This window comes from Salminus brasiliensis, chromosome 10 (genome assembly GCF_030463535.1).
Source record: "Salminus brasiliensis chromosome 10, fSalBra1.hap2, whole genome shotgun sequence".
NCBI classification, from domain to species: Eukaryota; Metazoa; Chordata; class Actinopteri; order Characiformes; family Bryconidae; genus Salminus; species Salminus brasiliensis.
Window position 1 is genome coordinate 33,758,923 of NC_132887.1, and position 16,456 is coordinate 33,775,378.

Here is a 16,456-nt window from a genome sequence, read left to right on the forward strand (position 1 = left end):
GATACCAGGTTATATGAGGGCTACTATGCCGTTGCCAATGCCAGTACTGATACTTAGAGTCCTCTGATGCACATAAAAAAGGTCATCTTAGTGATGTCTGCTGTTAACGTGGATGAACAGGAAATTTGCATTCTTTTTCAGATTTTTCTGAGCAGTACATTACTTGTTAAATTACTACTTAAATCATTACAAAGAAACACTAAAGTAATCGATCCTATCGCAATTAACATGGAATATTACATAGAACTCTATATCTGTAAAAGATAGAGGTCTCCCTAAGATTACCATGGAGCAGAATTTTATACAAAATAAGAACAGCTTCCAGGCCCTAAATGATTGGTGATGATGATGAATGATGAATGATGAATGATGGCGGAATATAAAAAAAAGCAATTGACTGCACTTAAATAAGTAAAACATTGCTAAAGTGCCAGACGTCTTTAACAAAAGGCATTTTTCCTGTATAAAGATGTGATGTAGAAGATGGAAGATGCATTTGAAATGCAGAAGGACTCAGAGCAGTCCATGCAGAGCTGTGAAAGTCTTTGCCAGCGGAATGACAGAGTGAAAGGAATTCTGTTCTCTGTGGGGTTCTGCATTCTCTCTTTCAGGGTAAAAGGTAGTGACGTGAGGCTGTCGAGATGGTTTTAGGTTGATGGAGCCTGCCTGGCTTCACCATGTCTATAACATATATACACAACATGTACACTCACACATACACACCCACACACACACAATTTCAATTTCTTTGAAAAGGTCTTTTAAGCTGCAGAGCCCTTCTGAGTTTTCTAAGGAAATGCACTTATAAGGTGATATTATAACTCTATTGTAAGAACTTATATAACTAATATAATTTTCCTTGGCATTGAAGGTTAGTCCAGTTCATCTGTAATTTTTCTACATAGCAAAAAAACACAGACAAACACACTTAAGCCCTATTTGGGCTTAGTTTTTTATGGAGAGGTGGAGTACTGTAATATTACAACAGGACATCTGTAAAAGTTATGACAGATTCACACATCTCTGCATAAATGACTGAGATGGGAGTAGGTAGTCGAGTTATGCATTACCGTCATATAATAATCCAGTCATAATAATTATGGAATTTTAGTTTTAAAATTGGCAGCTACATGTTCATAACATGTATTTAAGCTATAGGCTACACCACACAATGACTTGCCCAAAGCTGCCATAAGCACCACAAGTTTTTTGGCTCTGGATTTGGATCAGGATATGACGGAATATTTACCCATATGTCGACTCACCAGGGATTAATATAACCGAAGGTTATTTTTATGGCTTGTTTATGTAAGGTAAAAGGCACCACAGTCTTTACTGATTGAGAATGGTCTGGCTGCAGCAAGAGACCCCTCTCTCGCAACTCCAGCAAGAGGACCCTCTGCCGTTTACTGTGTTAGTTTAGGGCTAGCTAATGCATATTAACAGGTATCATTTGAAGATTTTCTGGTGCATTGGTGCACAGAAAATTCTGAAGTTTTCTGATGCTGTTGTGCTGTCCCGAATCCTGGAGATGGAAGAGGAGGAGGCTGCAGACACTGTTCAGAAACAGATGGGATGAAAGTATAAAGGAGGAAAGCGTGCTACCATAGTGTACATTTACAGGTACCGATGCCGAAATGAAACAGTAGGTATGATATTCCAATATATCATGGATGAAAGAGTCTATGGATGTTTAGCATCATCTTGCATTAATCTTCCCCTGCTCTTAGACAATAGCACATATGTGGAGGAACTCTAAAAGGATCAAACCTTAGGTTAAGAACATCCCAACATTGGTCTCAATGTTGGCTGCTCTTTCTTTTCTGTTTCTCATGGCTGTACCCTGTTCCTCATGATTATTAATGTGTCTTGTCAGAATGGCTTATAAGAGATGCCTTAGAGTGATTGAGTTAGGACACCCGTGTTTGCCACGCACACACCTCTTATCACACTTTTGCCTCACAGAACGGACGCTGTCCAGCCACATTAGAACTTCCATTAAATTGGTGTCAGTAGGTTGGCCAGCGTATCCACATTACTAACACATACCCTCATCTACTACATGCAAAGTATATCCCATGACTAGGGTTTCAGGTGGTCTTTTGGGAGTTTTTTGGGATATAAGGGACCTGACAATCTTTGGTAGTGAATTTGCTCACCTACAGTGACTCTATATAGATCATAAGCACAAGGCACATTCCCGAGGTTAAATTAATAAAGAAAATGTTAAATTTTATTAAATATGATATATTCTTATATATGATATATTCTTCTCCACTATATAAACAAACAAAAACAACCATCTGCTTTAATTATACCTGGCCTGTATTACAAAGAGAGCGTAAGTAGGAGTAGGAGACCACTGTTGAGTACACATCCATGAAGGCTTTGCCACAGGGTGCATAGAAGGCGCTTGTGAGCACTCCTTTAAATGTCAAAATTGAATCCGCGCACAACCTATGGCCTTATATTTGTGAGTATTAACAAATGAGGGCCCTTTGATCACAGACAGGACTACCTACAATAAGCATACGGGTAACATTAAGGTGTAGCAGCCTGACTGTTGTTCTTTACATTGTATTAAAATGTCATGATGAATGGACCAATAGCTCCAAAATGACTTCCATAGAAAGTAAAGTTTTGGCAAGACAAGGTTTTTGCATAACATCAGCAGTGTATATGCATGTTCTTAATACATTCATTCCCTAATCCAGTTATATACCATGCAAAGGTAAAAACAAAAAAGGTAAAGGTGCACATATTTGTCATTGTACTAAGTACAGTGGAATGTGTCCTCCCCACCCAGAGCGGTGAGCAGCCAACTCCAGTGCCCAGGGAGCAGAGAGGGTTAAGGGCTTTGCTCAAGGGCCCAACAGTGGCAGCTTGCCGAGGCCGGGTATCAAACCCACTACCCTGTCATCAATAGCCAGGATCTTTAACCGCTGAGACGCCTCTGCCCCTGCAGAGCTCTTCACAGATTAGTAGGGTCCATGCTAATCTTCTCTGTATTGGTCCAATTTTAGTATATGCGCAGCCATAGCAAGCACATGTATAGTGCATTATACTTTGTTTAGTACATAGTCCACCTCATAAACTTTTAGTGGGGGCACTCTTTAGATACCCCAAGAAACCCAAGAATGCAAAGCTGAGCTCTTGACATAATTAGCATTAGAAGTTATATTTTAACAATAATAATAATTTTAAACAAATAACCTGCTACACATGAAAATGTAAAGTTTTTTTTGCAGCAGCAATCATTAATGAACATGCTGTAAGGGTTTGATGGCCTGAGAGCATTAGTAAGGTCAGGTTATGATAATGGATGATTAGTTGTAGATCAAAATCCCAGAGGTATTTGCTGGAGATCCAGCACTCTAGAGAACTCAGTTCCACTGCTCTACAGCCCACTGCTTCTGGTACTTTTGACTCATGTGTGGCTGCTCCAGAGCGTCCTGTTATATTGACAATGCTAAATGCTAAAACTAAATGCTAAAACTAAATGCCTGTTTACTAAATGTTTTATCTTTAAAACAAATGTGAACTTCCATTAGCTCAGTTTTCTTTTTCTTCCATCCAGGAGTGCTTTCAGTTCATTCTGCCTGCTCTGCCCCACGCCATTGACCTGCTGCGAGACGCCGTGGTGAAAGTGAAGGAGGTGCATGACGCTCTGGAGGACCTGCCCTCACCTCCTCCGCCTCTTTCTCCTCCCCCCGTCACTAGTCCGCACAAGCAGACTGAGGACAAGGGCGTACAATGTGAGGAGGAAGAGGAGGAGAAGAAAGACAGTGGCATCGCCTCCACTGAGGACAGCGGCTCCTCGCACATCACGGCCGCCGCCATTGCCGCAAAGGTAAACACAGTTCTCAGCTGACTTTAATTGCAGGGCTAGCCTGCTAAAGTTAGCTGACATTAAGGGAAATCTCCACCGATTTTCCAAAATTTCTTCATAGTTAGATCATTATAATGTAAACAGTCATTCAAAGTGGTTTAATGCATTATAGAGAAAGTTACCGAATCTGCTTCACAGTTTACAGTGGTGGTATTGGGAAACAGATATTGAAAGTGTTTAGTGACACTGAAAGCTAAATAAATTATTACATGGAATCGTTGTGAATACACATCCAAGGCATTGTGCCACAGTAGTTTAGTAGGGACACATGGGACACACATGGTAGAGCAATTGGCTATGCTAAATTGCCCCATGGTAGGCAGGTGTGGTACCCTGCTGAGGGTTGGGCATTTGTCCAGGGGTATTCCTGACTTGTGCCCAGTGATTTTGGGAATGCTCCAGACTTACTGCTCCCTTGTCTAGGAAAATGTGGATAAAAAGATGAATGGATTGATAGATGGATGTAACATTAAACCAGAAGCACATGGATCTAAGGCAGTGTTTTTGTCCCTGTGTAAAACGCCCCACCTTGTCATTTGTGTTCCCACCTATATGCCCTGCCACCTCATCAGCCATCTCAGGTGTTTCTGGTCTAGTAAATTTTGTATCGGTGTTCCTCTGTCTGACCTTGTGTCTAAACCTGCGTCTGCTTATTTGTATTTGGTCTTATGCTCAGTTTTTGTGTTCGTTTAACATAAACTTCAGTCTTTCTTTCTGAAACAATAAAAACATGGAGAACATGTCCACTAGTGTTCACACTTCACAGTGTTCACAGTTCACTACTAAAAAAATGGCCACATTGTATTTTAGACATAATGAAGAAATTGAAGTAAGTTTCTTTCCAATGCTCCTTCTCACATCAAACCATTTTGAATGACTTTGTTATTGTTTACATCTCATTGATTCAAGTATGCTGTAATTTTAAAGCCTGTTTGGCTGTATCTTTAAATTTGTTATAATCGTGCCAATTCCACATATACTTCAGTTAGTTTTGGCTGGAAACTGACTGTCACGTTGGACCTGCGCCTTCATCCTATACTCTTGTGTTCCAACATGTATATGTTAACTTGTGCCATGTTCACCATCAGAGTATGAAGTCCCATCCCAACCATGCTGTTGTCATGTCTAAAGGTGGGCAGCCCTTGACTGGCTTCATCCCCCCCACCACCCTTCCCTCTCATTTCACCTGCTCCTGCAGTGACAAGGTAGGTGACATCCATCCACCATTTCACCCATACATCCGTTTTTATCCTTCATTGATGTGGTGATCTTGCCCTTAATCACTACAGAGAATCTGGCAATCATACAAATTCCTTATTTTCGATATTGTTTACACATATGTGTCTGTGAAATAAGAAGCAATAGATTGCTTTGCAAAACTATATTGTCAAGTAATTGTTCATGTCTTAAAGCTCTTGCCCTGATAGCAAAACATAGTCAGTATCTTTCTTACTAGCTATATTTACATAGCAATTATATTGGCGTTAGCCAGGGTAGAGATGTGTACTGTCCACTGGGACTGCTCTTAGCATGGGCCTTCTGGGATGGCCTAGGTAGAAGCGAGTGCTATTATTAGCACACAGTTTGCTAGCATGCTAGGTAATTAAAACAGTTCTTGAGCTGCTCTTTCCTGTGAGGCCTTACATTAGCCCCAGTGTTAATTAGCGCTATGCTAAGCCTCACCCCTGCTGAGGAAGATCCTTGTGCTCCTGGCTCTTTGGCCATCCAGGCTACCTCTTAATCCCACGTTCGCTCTCCCACGCGGCACTACTTATTGTCTGCAAGATAAAACTTGAATTGCGGATCAAAGCTAACAAGAGACTAGAGTTGCTGCCTGTCCAGACTACTTAAAGCCACAGTTCTGTATGTGTAGTTGGAGAACCTTTCTGGTGTGGTGTTTCTGTGCAGCCTCCCGGATTTAGTGTCTTATTATGGAATAATGTGTACATTCTCACAAGCCAGCTACCATGGAATTTCTGAGTAACTGATGCTAATACTGGAGAAATGTTGCTAATGTTAGAGAAATGTTTAAAACACAAATCACAAAGTTTCATAATCCCAAATAGCCCAATCTGTCAATGCGTTTACCCTTATTTTTAAAAGGACATTGCACCTGTTGACTTATTGTAACATATTGTAAAGGAGTATATAGGAATTATTTAATAAGCTGTACATCTATGTATTTTGATCCTTTACAGATGGGGATAGAAAGAATATGTGGTAAAATGTTACCAGTATTTTGTGGGCGGAGTCTAACACTGATGTTTTAGTGTTAGAACACTGGTTTCAGTGTTCTACAGATTCTCTCACCTCAAACTAAAGCTCCTAAAGCAGGTTGAGGTTGTGATGTTTAGCTTCTGACAATATTATTTAAAAATAAATAAATAAGGGACAATTTCTGCACCCATTTTCTATTGTTTTGTTGGTTTTTCAATAGAAAATAAATGCACATGCTCTAGACAAAACACACTTTTGCACTTTTAAATTCACATTTTCCTTGAATTTATCATGTTGAAAAAAATGGCATATTTAGATTTTTGTCAGTGTATTATATTTAGCAAATACATTTAAATCGTGCTTTAGAATTAGCAAAAAGTTTGAGGATTTGTCAACTAATAAACTCAGCAAAAAGTAATGTGATGTTAAAACTGTTTTGCAGAATGGTGTATCAGTTTCTGTTTCAATATGTAGTATAGACTGGAGCTGACAACCGTGTAAGTGATTGACTCAAGACATCTGTGAGGGAGTCATTTAGTAGTGAACTAGATTTTTTGTTTGCTGTTTGTTGCTCACCGTTAACCGATGTCTGCTCTTACTGAAAAGTCACTCTATAAGTAGAATGTAACAATTTTAGTTTCATTTTAGCATTAACCTCTATAAACACATATTTCTGACATTTATTTACAGATTTCAGCAACTGCTTTATTTTGAATGAGTTTTCACAGAAAAACGTGCTAAGGCTTGTGTGTGGTAATCGATAGTGTAGTGCACATGTGTATTGTATAATGAGGGGGCAGAAAGTAAACTGGCCACCTGGTCACCTTTAGTTTTCTATAATTTTATAAGCATGTGTTTTTTTGTGTGTACAAAAATACATCAGCCTTTTTTAACGAATTTGGTGGAATGTACTGTATATGTAATAAAACTTTCATTTGGATTTTTCTCTTTTTTGCAGATTCCCGACTCCATCATTTCGCGAGGCGTTCAGGTGTTGCCACGGGATACAGCCTCTCTCAGCACTACACCCTCAGAGTCTCCACGAGCTCAGCAGTCCCGCCTCTCCACTGCCTCCTGCCCAACACCTAAAGTAAGAGTCAACCTTCCCCATCATCCACCTTCCTCCCGCCTTGTCCTCAGACTTAGCTCCCCCTCACTGCACATATACTGTGCTCTCCATAGCTCAAACACCATCTGCCGCCACCTCATTGGCTGCCTCGACACTGCCTGCATTCCATTTCAGACAGCGGCAGTTGCACCCATTGAGCCGTCCACGAAGAGAGCTGTGGCCTTTCTGCGGGGAGGACGTGGCAGCCTTGTTGCCTTGACTTTTATTCATGTGTTGCCACTACTAATAAGTTTTTGTCAATGATGACTAATGATGGTCTTAATTCTTCCCTTTACGTCAGAATAGGAATATCCTGGTGGAGTTCAGGAATGGTTTTGACTCCTCGTTTTTCCTCTTTTGCTTTCTGTTCATTATTTTATGCTAACGATTTTATGAGTAGCTTTGAGGATTTCTCTTTCATTCTGACGACTGCCTTTTTTGTTCAGTCACCTCATGTGCCACTGTCACACTTTCATCTCATTTCGCACTGGTAACCAAGGCGTGGTGTACAGGGACTTTGAATGTTCACTGCTGAGATGAACGTGATTGCACTGGAGCAGTTTCGCTGTGTTAAATGCCATTTCGCACTGTGTGGTTATGGGTTTATATTTTCAGGGTTTATTTTTGCTGAAACAATGATCCTTCTATTCCCCTACATGGTGACGCATTAGTGGATGTTTAAAGATTACGCTTGTACTTGCTTTTATATCTATGTTAAAGCATGTGTGGGATCAGAGACAATGTGCATGATTCTCTCAAACTGTGGCATTGTGTGGGTGGACTGGTGGGTCCCTCATTCTCAAACCTGGTCCTCATACCAAATCTGCCTTTGCTTTTTTTTTTTTTTCAGATAACAACGATATCAACTTCCGATAACAGATAACATCTTTAGAATCCAGTTGATGCAAATTTCAGCACTTTACCTTGTCCCAATAATCAGCAGCCATAGGCTCCTCTAAGCAGCTGCCTAGCATATATGACTGTATAAAAATAAAAGATATGACTATATAAAAATAAAAGCAGGAGAAAGAAACAGCAAAGCTTTGGCTTTTACATCAGAGTAGTTCACAACAGACTACCTCAAGAAGTGCAAGCTGAAAGTTTTGCCATGGTCCTCGAAGTCCCCCAACCTAAACATTACCATATAATCTATGGATGGACCTCAAAATGGCAGTGTAGCAAGGACATCACATAGGTAGAAGTCTTTTGTAAGTAACAATGGGTATAAAACAAGCTAGAAAAGGTGTTTATCAGCTTGTGATACTGTACAAAGGGGCTGTTCTTAAGACCATTCAGAGTGACTAAACTTTTGTTTTCTTGAAATGATAAAAAATGGCAATAAATGGTAAGCTAGCTTACACTTGTTTCATCTTTAACTGTATGCCTTTTGAAAATCAGATTTTTACTTATAGATATTCCTATGTGCCATGTTACAATGTGTGAAATTTGTACAAGTTTACAATTTTACAATTTTTCATTTTTAACAGAAGAAAGAAGCATTTTTGAGAATTTTACACCAGGACAAATGATTGCATTTTTTTATATTTTTTTAATTTCTTTTTTTTTATTTTTTTTAACTACCCCCACTTATTTTAGGGTGTATGTGGGCTTGATTGTTTTTGCACGGATGTACGTAAGATCCAACATACTGAGTGGAGTACATCAGAGAGTGCAGAAAATGAGTCTGCCACTGTCTGCATTGCCCTCTGGTGGCCAGAGTGTGTAATGCAGTGCTGCAAGACGGCCAGGATTCCTGAAGCTTTCTGAAGGTGCCAGGTGCCCATGTGTGTGAAGAATACGGTGGCTGAGAAAAAAGATGGCCATGATCGTAATTCTTTCCCCCGTTTTTGGCAGTATTTTTATGAGGAGCGCTCCACAAAGATCTGATAGCAGATGGGCCTAAGAGACAGATTGCGTTAGGCTGAACTCTAATAGATTTGACTGGAGCTTTAATTGTGACCCCTGGCTCTGCTCTGATTCTGCTGAGTGCAGCCTCTTTGACAGGAGCATAACCCCAGAGTCACACTGTGTGAGTAATAAGGTGTGTGTGTGTGTGTGTGTGTGTGAGTGTGTGCATGTATGTGTGTTAACCACTCTGACTTTGGTTCAGATTAACACTGTAATTTTTATGTAATATATGTCTTTTGTGTGGGGGTGTGTGAACATGCACATGAGGCTAGGCTGAAGGGACCTGAGAGGCTTGTAAAAATGAGCACATTTCATTTATGACATGTGTGTAGGGAGCGTGTGTTAAGGCTGAATTCATATGTAAGGTAGTAAGAGTAAAGAATGGAATTAATACGTGCACCTTAATGGAATAGGCTTGTATTTGTGTAAGACCAATGCATGAGTATACTGAAAATATGAGTTACTGTAGCCAGGGGCATTCATGCACACACAGACACATACAGACACATATTTCCTCAGTTGCATGATGCAATGTGCTCCTGTGCCAAAATCACTCTATGTGCAAAACATGGAGCTAATAATGTTAATATGCGATAAGTGTCCTTCTCTTACTGTCCTTCTTTCTTCTCTTTGTCTTTCTTCAGACATACAGTACTGTGAAAAGGTCAGAGACCATTCGTCCAATTTTTTTTTCCTGTTTATTTTTCACTTTTCAGAAGATATTTAAGATAAGACAGTCCACATAAGGGATAGTTTCAAAAAGAAATGGGATTCATCACACTTGTGATCTGGTACACAACCAAAAAACTGCCCCTTGAGATAAACAGCCCTTAAAGCAACATTATGTAGTATTTTGACCTATAATAGGTGAACTGACGTCTCATTCTTTGCTGTTTCCGGGCTCAGCACGAAAAGTGCATTTTGTAACTCTGGTAAAGTGTGAGCAGAACATTCACAGAAACTCTGCATTAGCTCAGTTAGCATTATCAGAAGAAGGATAACAATCACCACAGAACAGGTTCAAGTCTGGCTGACTGAAACCCCACTTATAAATAGATAGATAGCTGAATTTAATGTTTTTTTCCCTGTGGTTTTGGATCTGTAGTCCACTCCCTAAGCTAGCCTTTGCTTTACTAGTTCGGCAACAGATCCACTGTACAGCTCAGCTCAGTACAGGTGCTTTTGATTAACTGCTGAGCTACAGACATATGAAAGGCAAAATCCAACAGGGTCATTCGTGCTTGAATTTACAGTCAGCTATCTAGGCTAAGATAAGTTAGCTAGCAGGCCAAACACCACAGCATAGGCTGTGTTTCAGCTAACTGGGGCTCAAATCACACTAGTTTTGAAGATAAGGCCTCATATCTGAGAGCCCAAAGATGAGTTCGGTTGTTTTTAGGCATATTTAGTAGAGTGGTTCATCTAGGATTGTTGTTTCATCAGCATTTCACTAAACTAGCAAGTAGGGTGGGCTTGGTTTATTTTCCAGACCTATATCACCCCACTCTGTGCCTCTCTTAAATGTACATGGGAGAATGAGCTTATTTTAGCCATGTACAAGACAGACACAGAACATAATTTTGAGATACCATCAACATTTTTAAATAGCATGGTACACTGTATTAGCGTTTTACCATGCAACCCCAGTTGATACTCTGGAAAAAAGAGACTTCTTTACGATATACTTCTGCATTATTTCCAGATGTTTAGAAAATCCGTAATGGTTGTTTGGATTAGAAATTAAATAATTGAAGGGTGGTCTTTTACTGTAAGTTCAGAGGCAAATATGCTTTGACATGCCTGCAACATGTATTCGCAGAGCCTGAAATGAAGATTGCAGCTAACCACATAAACTGCAAAACAGGGTATTAAAGACGCAGTAAAATATTCAACTTGCTTGTCAGCAAGTTCAGGACAATAGAGAAACTGCAAGCTCAGTAATTGAGAGATGTCAGAATTGAGCGATGTCTAAATGAACTCAAAATATTGTAGAGGGATTCAGTTGTGCTGCAGATAAAACAGTTTTTGACAACAGCGCTCCTTGATGCTGTGTATACATCAGAAGCTGAGAACTATAACAGTGTTGTTTTGTTGGACCTGTGCTACAAATGTGAGCCAAGATTTGATGTTGCTTCTTTAGTTTAGAACAGAAGATGCTAGGCTAACATTGCTAACAAGGTTTGGACGTAGTGTCACCAATCCCATCTCTTCGTCTTTCATTTATATTAAATGGCAGTTGGATGACGTTCCTAACGAGAGTGAATTATATTTCATTCATGTTACACAAGTAGGCAAATGTTATGTTGGGTGTAGCATTGTGGGCTTGCCTGGTCATGGAATCAAACTCTGCTCTACTAAGAAAGGGGTGGTGTTGTCTGTAAACACAAAAATAAACCTCTCTGCATAGCTTTCAAGCTTTATTAAATAAATTAAAAAATTGTAGCTTGTTTTTGTAGCTTTACGATAGATTTAAATAAATTACATTAAAATAAAATGGAATAAATAAATCAGAATGCATTGTTGACAGTGAGATTTTTTTTCAGTCTTTGAGTTGTAAGATAAACATACAGTCTAAAACATCTACATATATTTTCTGACAATGTATGTGTGTTTATTGGTAAATGGCACTAAATCTTTGTATGCTGTTTTGCCAAATACTTTAACTACAACTTTATCTAAGAATAATAAAACTGTAGATCGAACCCCTGGTCACGCTGCCTGCCGTCAGCGGCTGGAGCCCGAGAGAGCACAATTGGCCTTGCTCTCTCTCCGGCTCTGGCTGCTGATAACAGGCAGTATGACCTGCTCTCTCCCCCATCTTCAGTGTGATTGTGGCGGACACACTTTAAATGCATGTGTACGAGGGATGGGGGCACATTTGGTGCTTTTCTATAAAAAGAGTAAATAATAAACCATAAGTTTAGGCTTGTACATAATGCTAGCATTTTTGGGCGAGCAGCGTCCTATTTATGCCCAAAACTGGCTCTGGCTTAGTGCATCTGGCCCTCAATCGTAATTTCATCTCTCTCTCACACACACGCACACAGCAGCGATGCTGACAGCAGCGTATGCGTCTGCTTGACTAGAGGATGTTGAAGACCCTCAAATCTGACACAGTCGTTCTGTTTGTCCGTCCGTCTCTGTTTTTCTCTTCATTGCTTCTGCTGACCTGTTTACTAGTTATACACATACACAGACTTACACACTTCCAAACACTCATGACACAGACTGATAGACAAGCCGACCTGTGTCAGCATGCATGAATTAGGTTTGTTGGTGTGTGCTGTCGCCAAATTTAGCTTCAGCCACTGTTCACTCATCCTCCGCCTTGTGCGCTTCCCTTCTTTTTCTCCCCTCCTACTCTCTCTCTCTTTCTCTCTCTCTCTCACTTTCTGATTCTCTCTCTGTCTCCTTCTTTCTCTCCCCCTCTCTCTTACATGAGTGCGTGTGTTTGTGTGTGTGTGTGGGTGAGAGACAGCTCTCCTCTCTGAATCAGGATAAAGCATGGTAAGCGCTCGCTACTTCCTTTCTTTTGCGCAGCGGCATCTTTTTCTGCATGATCTCAATTTTTTTATATCTTGTTTATAAACTGTGGTTAACTGCATGTGTCTGTAATGAGTGTAAACATGTGTGAAAGTGTGTTTAGCATGTGCATCCCTGACCAGTGTGAAGAGTGAAGTGGGAGCCTGGCTGAGGGGGATCCTTGGAGTCGTGTCTGTATATATGTGTGGGAGAGAGAGAGAGAGAGAGAGACAGAGAGCAAGAGAGAGAGTGTGTCTCTGGCACTTTCAACTACTTAAGCTCTTCAGAATGTCCACACTTCAGTTCCTCACACTTTAAAAATGGTAACATGTACAAAATAATCATAGGAGTGCAGAAAATCAGATCTGGAAGAATATGTTTGTGATGTAAAATGCATGCTTCTCCTACAGCAGTTTACTAGCAAAGATGGAATGGAATTTATTAAACCCTTAAACCCAGTACAGTAGGTCCACACTTCATTCAGGTCTTCACTCTCATACCTGCACTATTGTTGCAATTTACATCTGTTTAATAAGCCCTCAAATAGAACCGTGTGGGATGCCACAAAACAAATGGTAAATTAAAGGGTTACCAAATAATGCAATTAAGGATGCACCAATATGGGAATTGTCAGTTCGTGACAATGCCTGAAGTTCTTTCATGAAAAAAGAGTAAAGGCAGTGGTAATATGTAGTACCATGACTGCAAGAACCATTTGGATGCTTAAATGATTCCTAACCTAGGTAATTCAATCAAACTTTCAGGCAAATTCAAATTTAAAGTAATTCACTATTTTAAAAACTGGTTAAAGAAATGGTGGAAAGCCTTTCAGAGATGATTCTGTATAGATGAAAAAACGTTAACTCAAAAGGTCAAATTACTCTTTTTAAATACTGTATCAAACCCTTTGCTCACAGAGTGTATGTGTTCTGATACAGATACATTATTAGAATGACAAAATGTAGAAATTGAGACTACATCTACTAGACAGTAGCCTTTTTTTCTGGCAGAGGTTTAGTGCTCAATTAAGGTCTGCACTATCTTTATGACCGTGATATAAGAACTTGCACTTTACTGTTAAAATGGATACTTGAACAGCTTAGGGTAGCTACCACAGTAATGATCATCTTTTTAGAGTGCATGTTAAGACAACATTGATAATATGGCATTTATAGGATAATTATACGTTTTATTGCAAGAAAAAATTATTCTGATGGAAACCGTAATCATTCAAATAAGTAGATAAATTGACCGTTTGACTCCATTATTTTGGTGAATTTTTTCAGAATTACTTAAATACACTGAAAATACAAATGTGATTATGTTTAATGGGCTTAATAGGCATCCAGCAGCAGAAGCAGCTCTTAAAACGATTTGGAAGAGTCAGTTAACGCTGCTCTGAGATGCTGCTGGACATTGCCTGGCTGAGCTCCAAGACCAACCAGCACGGCTGTTTCTGTGAAGCATAGTGTGTGAGTGTATGTGTTTATTTAGGTATGCGTGGAGTATGTATAAGTGTGTGTGAGGTTGTGTGTGTCTGCGTGTGCATGTGTGTAATGAAGCTTTTGACCCTGTGTAGGAGGTTTTATGAAGGAGTTTGGCTTTTGTGCCCTCCATCCCAACACACACACACATACAGACGGGAGGGTCAGACAGATGTGATATCTCTTCATTACAGAGTATGTAGTCTATTCATCACTGACCGCTCAGTCTCCAGGCACTATTGCACTAAAAAAACCACAGATCTCTTATGTGTGAATCATTGTGTGTGTGTGTGTGATTGTATGTTACAGATGCAAATTAAAGTGTACTTTTTAATTTTTTGCACACTTTTCCTGTTCCTTACACACATAATTAAGCATGCACGGTCCACCATGTTTAGTAGATTTCCTGCCAAACCATAAACCAAACCATTTAAAACACCTAGCTGCTAATGCTTAGCCAGTATTTGTGTTAGAATAGGTGGTTTAATAGCAGAACTAATAAGTAGTACAACTAGAATTATTTTCCAGAAAACGCTGCAAAACGAATGATTGAGGGATATCATTTAGAGATATAGTGTGAGTGAGGCATTACACCAACATGTACAATGATATGCAAATGTTGAGCACCCTTTTGACACATTTTGTAATTGAGACCTTTTTTGTAATTAAGAGTTGTAAACACAGCTTTGTAGCTAAAACATTTTGTCAGCACATCCTAATGCACATGTCTTTCATAACATAAAAAACATCAACATGGTCTTGCAAATGCTTTTTGTAGCCACCTAAAATTCGTACTACTCCATTTTTCAAAGGAATTTAAGTTATGTGATGTTCCTTGGTCGTCTTGCATGCACAACGTGTTGAAGGTCTGTATGCAAACTTTCTATGAGGTTTAGGCTGGATACTGCAAGGAGAAATCCAGAGGCTTCAGTTTGTCTCTCTTCAGCTAGTCTATGGTGGTTTTGAGGTGTATTTTGGATCGTTAACCTGTGAACACCCTCTTTTTAGTGTTTGGTGTTTGGCAAAGAGTTCTGTATTTTCCTTAGCTTTACCTTGGCTAAAGAGGTATTGTGGCCAAGGAGTTCCTCTGTAGTTCACAACAATTGTTTCCAAAACTCATTTGGTTTGTCTTGATGTTCTGTAGCATTTTTCCACCATTGAGTTTTGTGACAAGGTCACAGATATAGCTTCCTTCTTATGGTTAGGCTGAAAAGATGGAAAGGACCTGTACCATTCTTGACTCAACTAAATCTTGCTACAGGTTGTTGGCTGTCATACACCTTAGAAACCACAAGCTGAAAACACTGTCTACATGTAGCTTTTCCTGCTTTCTGGGTATTGCTTGCTATTTTTTCCCATGTAAAGTCAGTTGCTTAGTGGAGTTTAAAGAGCAACTTATACAGATTGAAATGTGATGGAGTTGATAGTTCCTTCTTAGAATTGGTGACATACCTCATGCCTGTTTTGCCTTACTTGACTTGTAAAATGTACATTTTTATATTAAGATAGGATGTAAAAATAAAAACTGCTTGATTAATTACAGAGGCTATTTACTAATTCCCAAATAAAAAAAGACAGTGTGTCATATGGCCAAGGGTGCCCAAACATTTGCATACTATAACTGTGTTATGATAGACTGGTACTGAGATAAACAGTATAATAAAGAGAGAAAGAGAGAGAAATGGACTCTGCATGTGTGAAGCTCCACTTCACTGCGCTTGACTGAGTCAGGCTATGTGGAGAAGAAGTGATGGCTAACTTGTGAGGACGCCTGGAGGTGGGGGGCTGTGTGTGTGTGTGTGTGTGTGTGTGTGTGTGTGTGTGTGTGTGTGTGTGTGTGTGTGTGTGTGTGAGTGTGTGCGCATTGTCCATGTTCACTGGGGCATGTGTGTGGCATGTGCGGCCACTGGTGCAGGGAGAGAAGAGAGGTGGGCCAGGATCTGCCCACGGGCGGGCTTTTAGTTACAGACACATTTGGATGAAAGAGGCAGCAAAGCAGTGGCTATTGTACAAGAGAAATAGAGCGAGAGGGAGGAGTAAGAAAGAGTAGCTCTCCAGCTCTTCATCCAAAAATGCTCACGTTGCTACAGTCTGAGGGGGTGGTAAACATTATGCAGATTCAATCAATCAACTTGTCAATCAACCTATTTATTCTCATTCACGGTTAGCCACATTTTCTGGGTATGTTCTTTTAAGTCCTGCAAAAGCAAGAACTGCGCAAAGGTGAGGAAGTCTAAGGCAAGTGACCCACACTCGAACACCTAGTGTGTGCATGTTTATGTATGATGTGAGCATCGGAAATGAGCATTGATTTCTTGGGTCATTGAT

At 39.9% G+C, this 16,456-nt stretch overlaps 1 protein-coding gene across 9 annotated transcripts in view; it reads left to right on the forward strand.

The window, feature by feature from the left end:
* Positions 1–16,456, forward strand: part of gphna (gephyrin a) — a 107,190-nt gene that overhangs the window by 50,721 nt on the left and 40,013 nt on the right. For 7 of the 9 annotated variants that reach the window (XR_011980532.1, XM_072689906.1, XM_072689908.1 and 4 more), the window contains 3 exons: positions 3,578–3,850; positions 4,978–5,094; positions 7,065–7,196. Coding sequence is in view for 8 of the 9 variants with exons in the window: in XM_072689906.1 (XP_072546007.1) it covers positions 3,578–3,850; positions 4,978–5,094; positions 7,065–7,196 (522 nt within the window). In the remaining variant the exon portion in view is untranslated. The remainder of the gene's footprint in view (positions 1–3,577; positions 3,851–4,977; positions 5,095–7,064; positions 7,197–16,456) is intronic. The other 2 variants (XM_072689911.1, XM_072689913.1) reach the window with 1 other exon arrangement.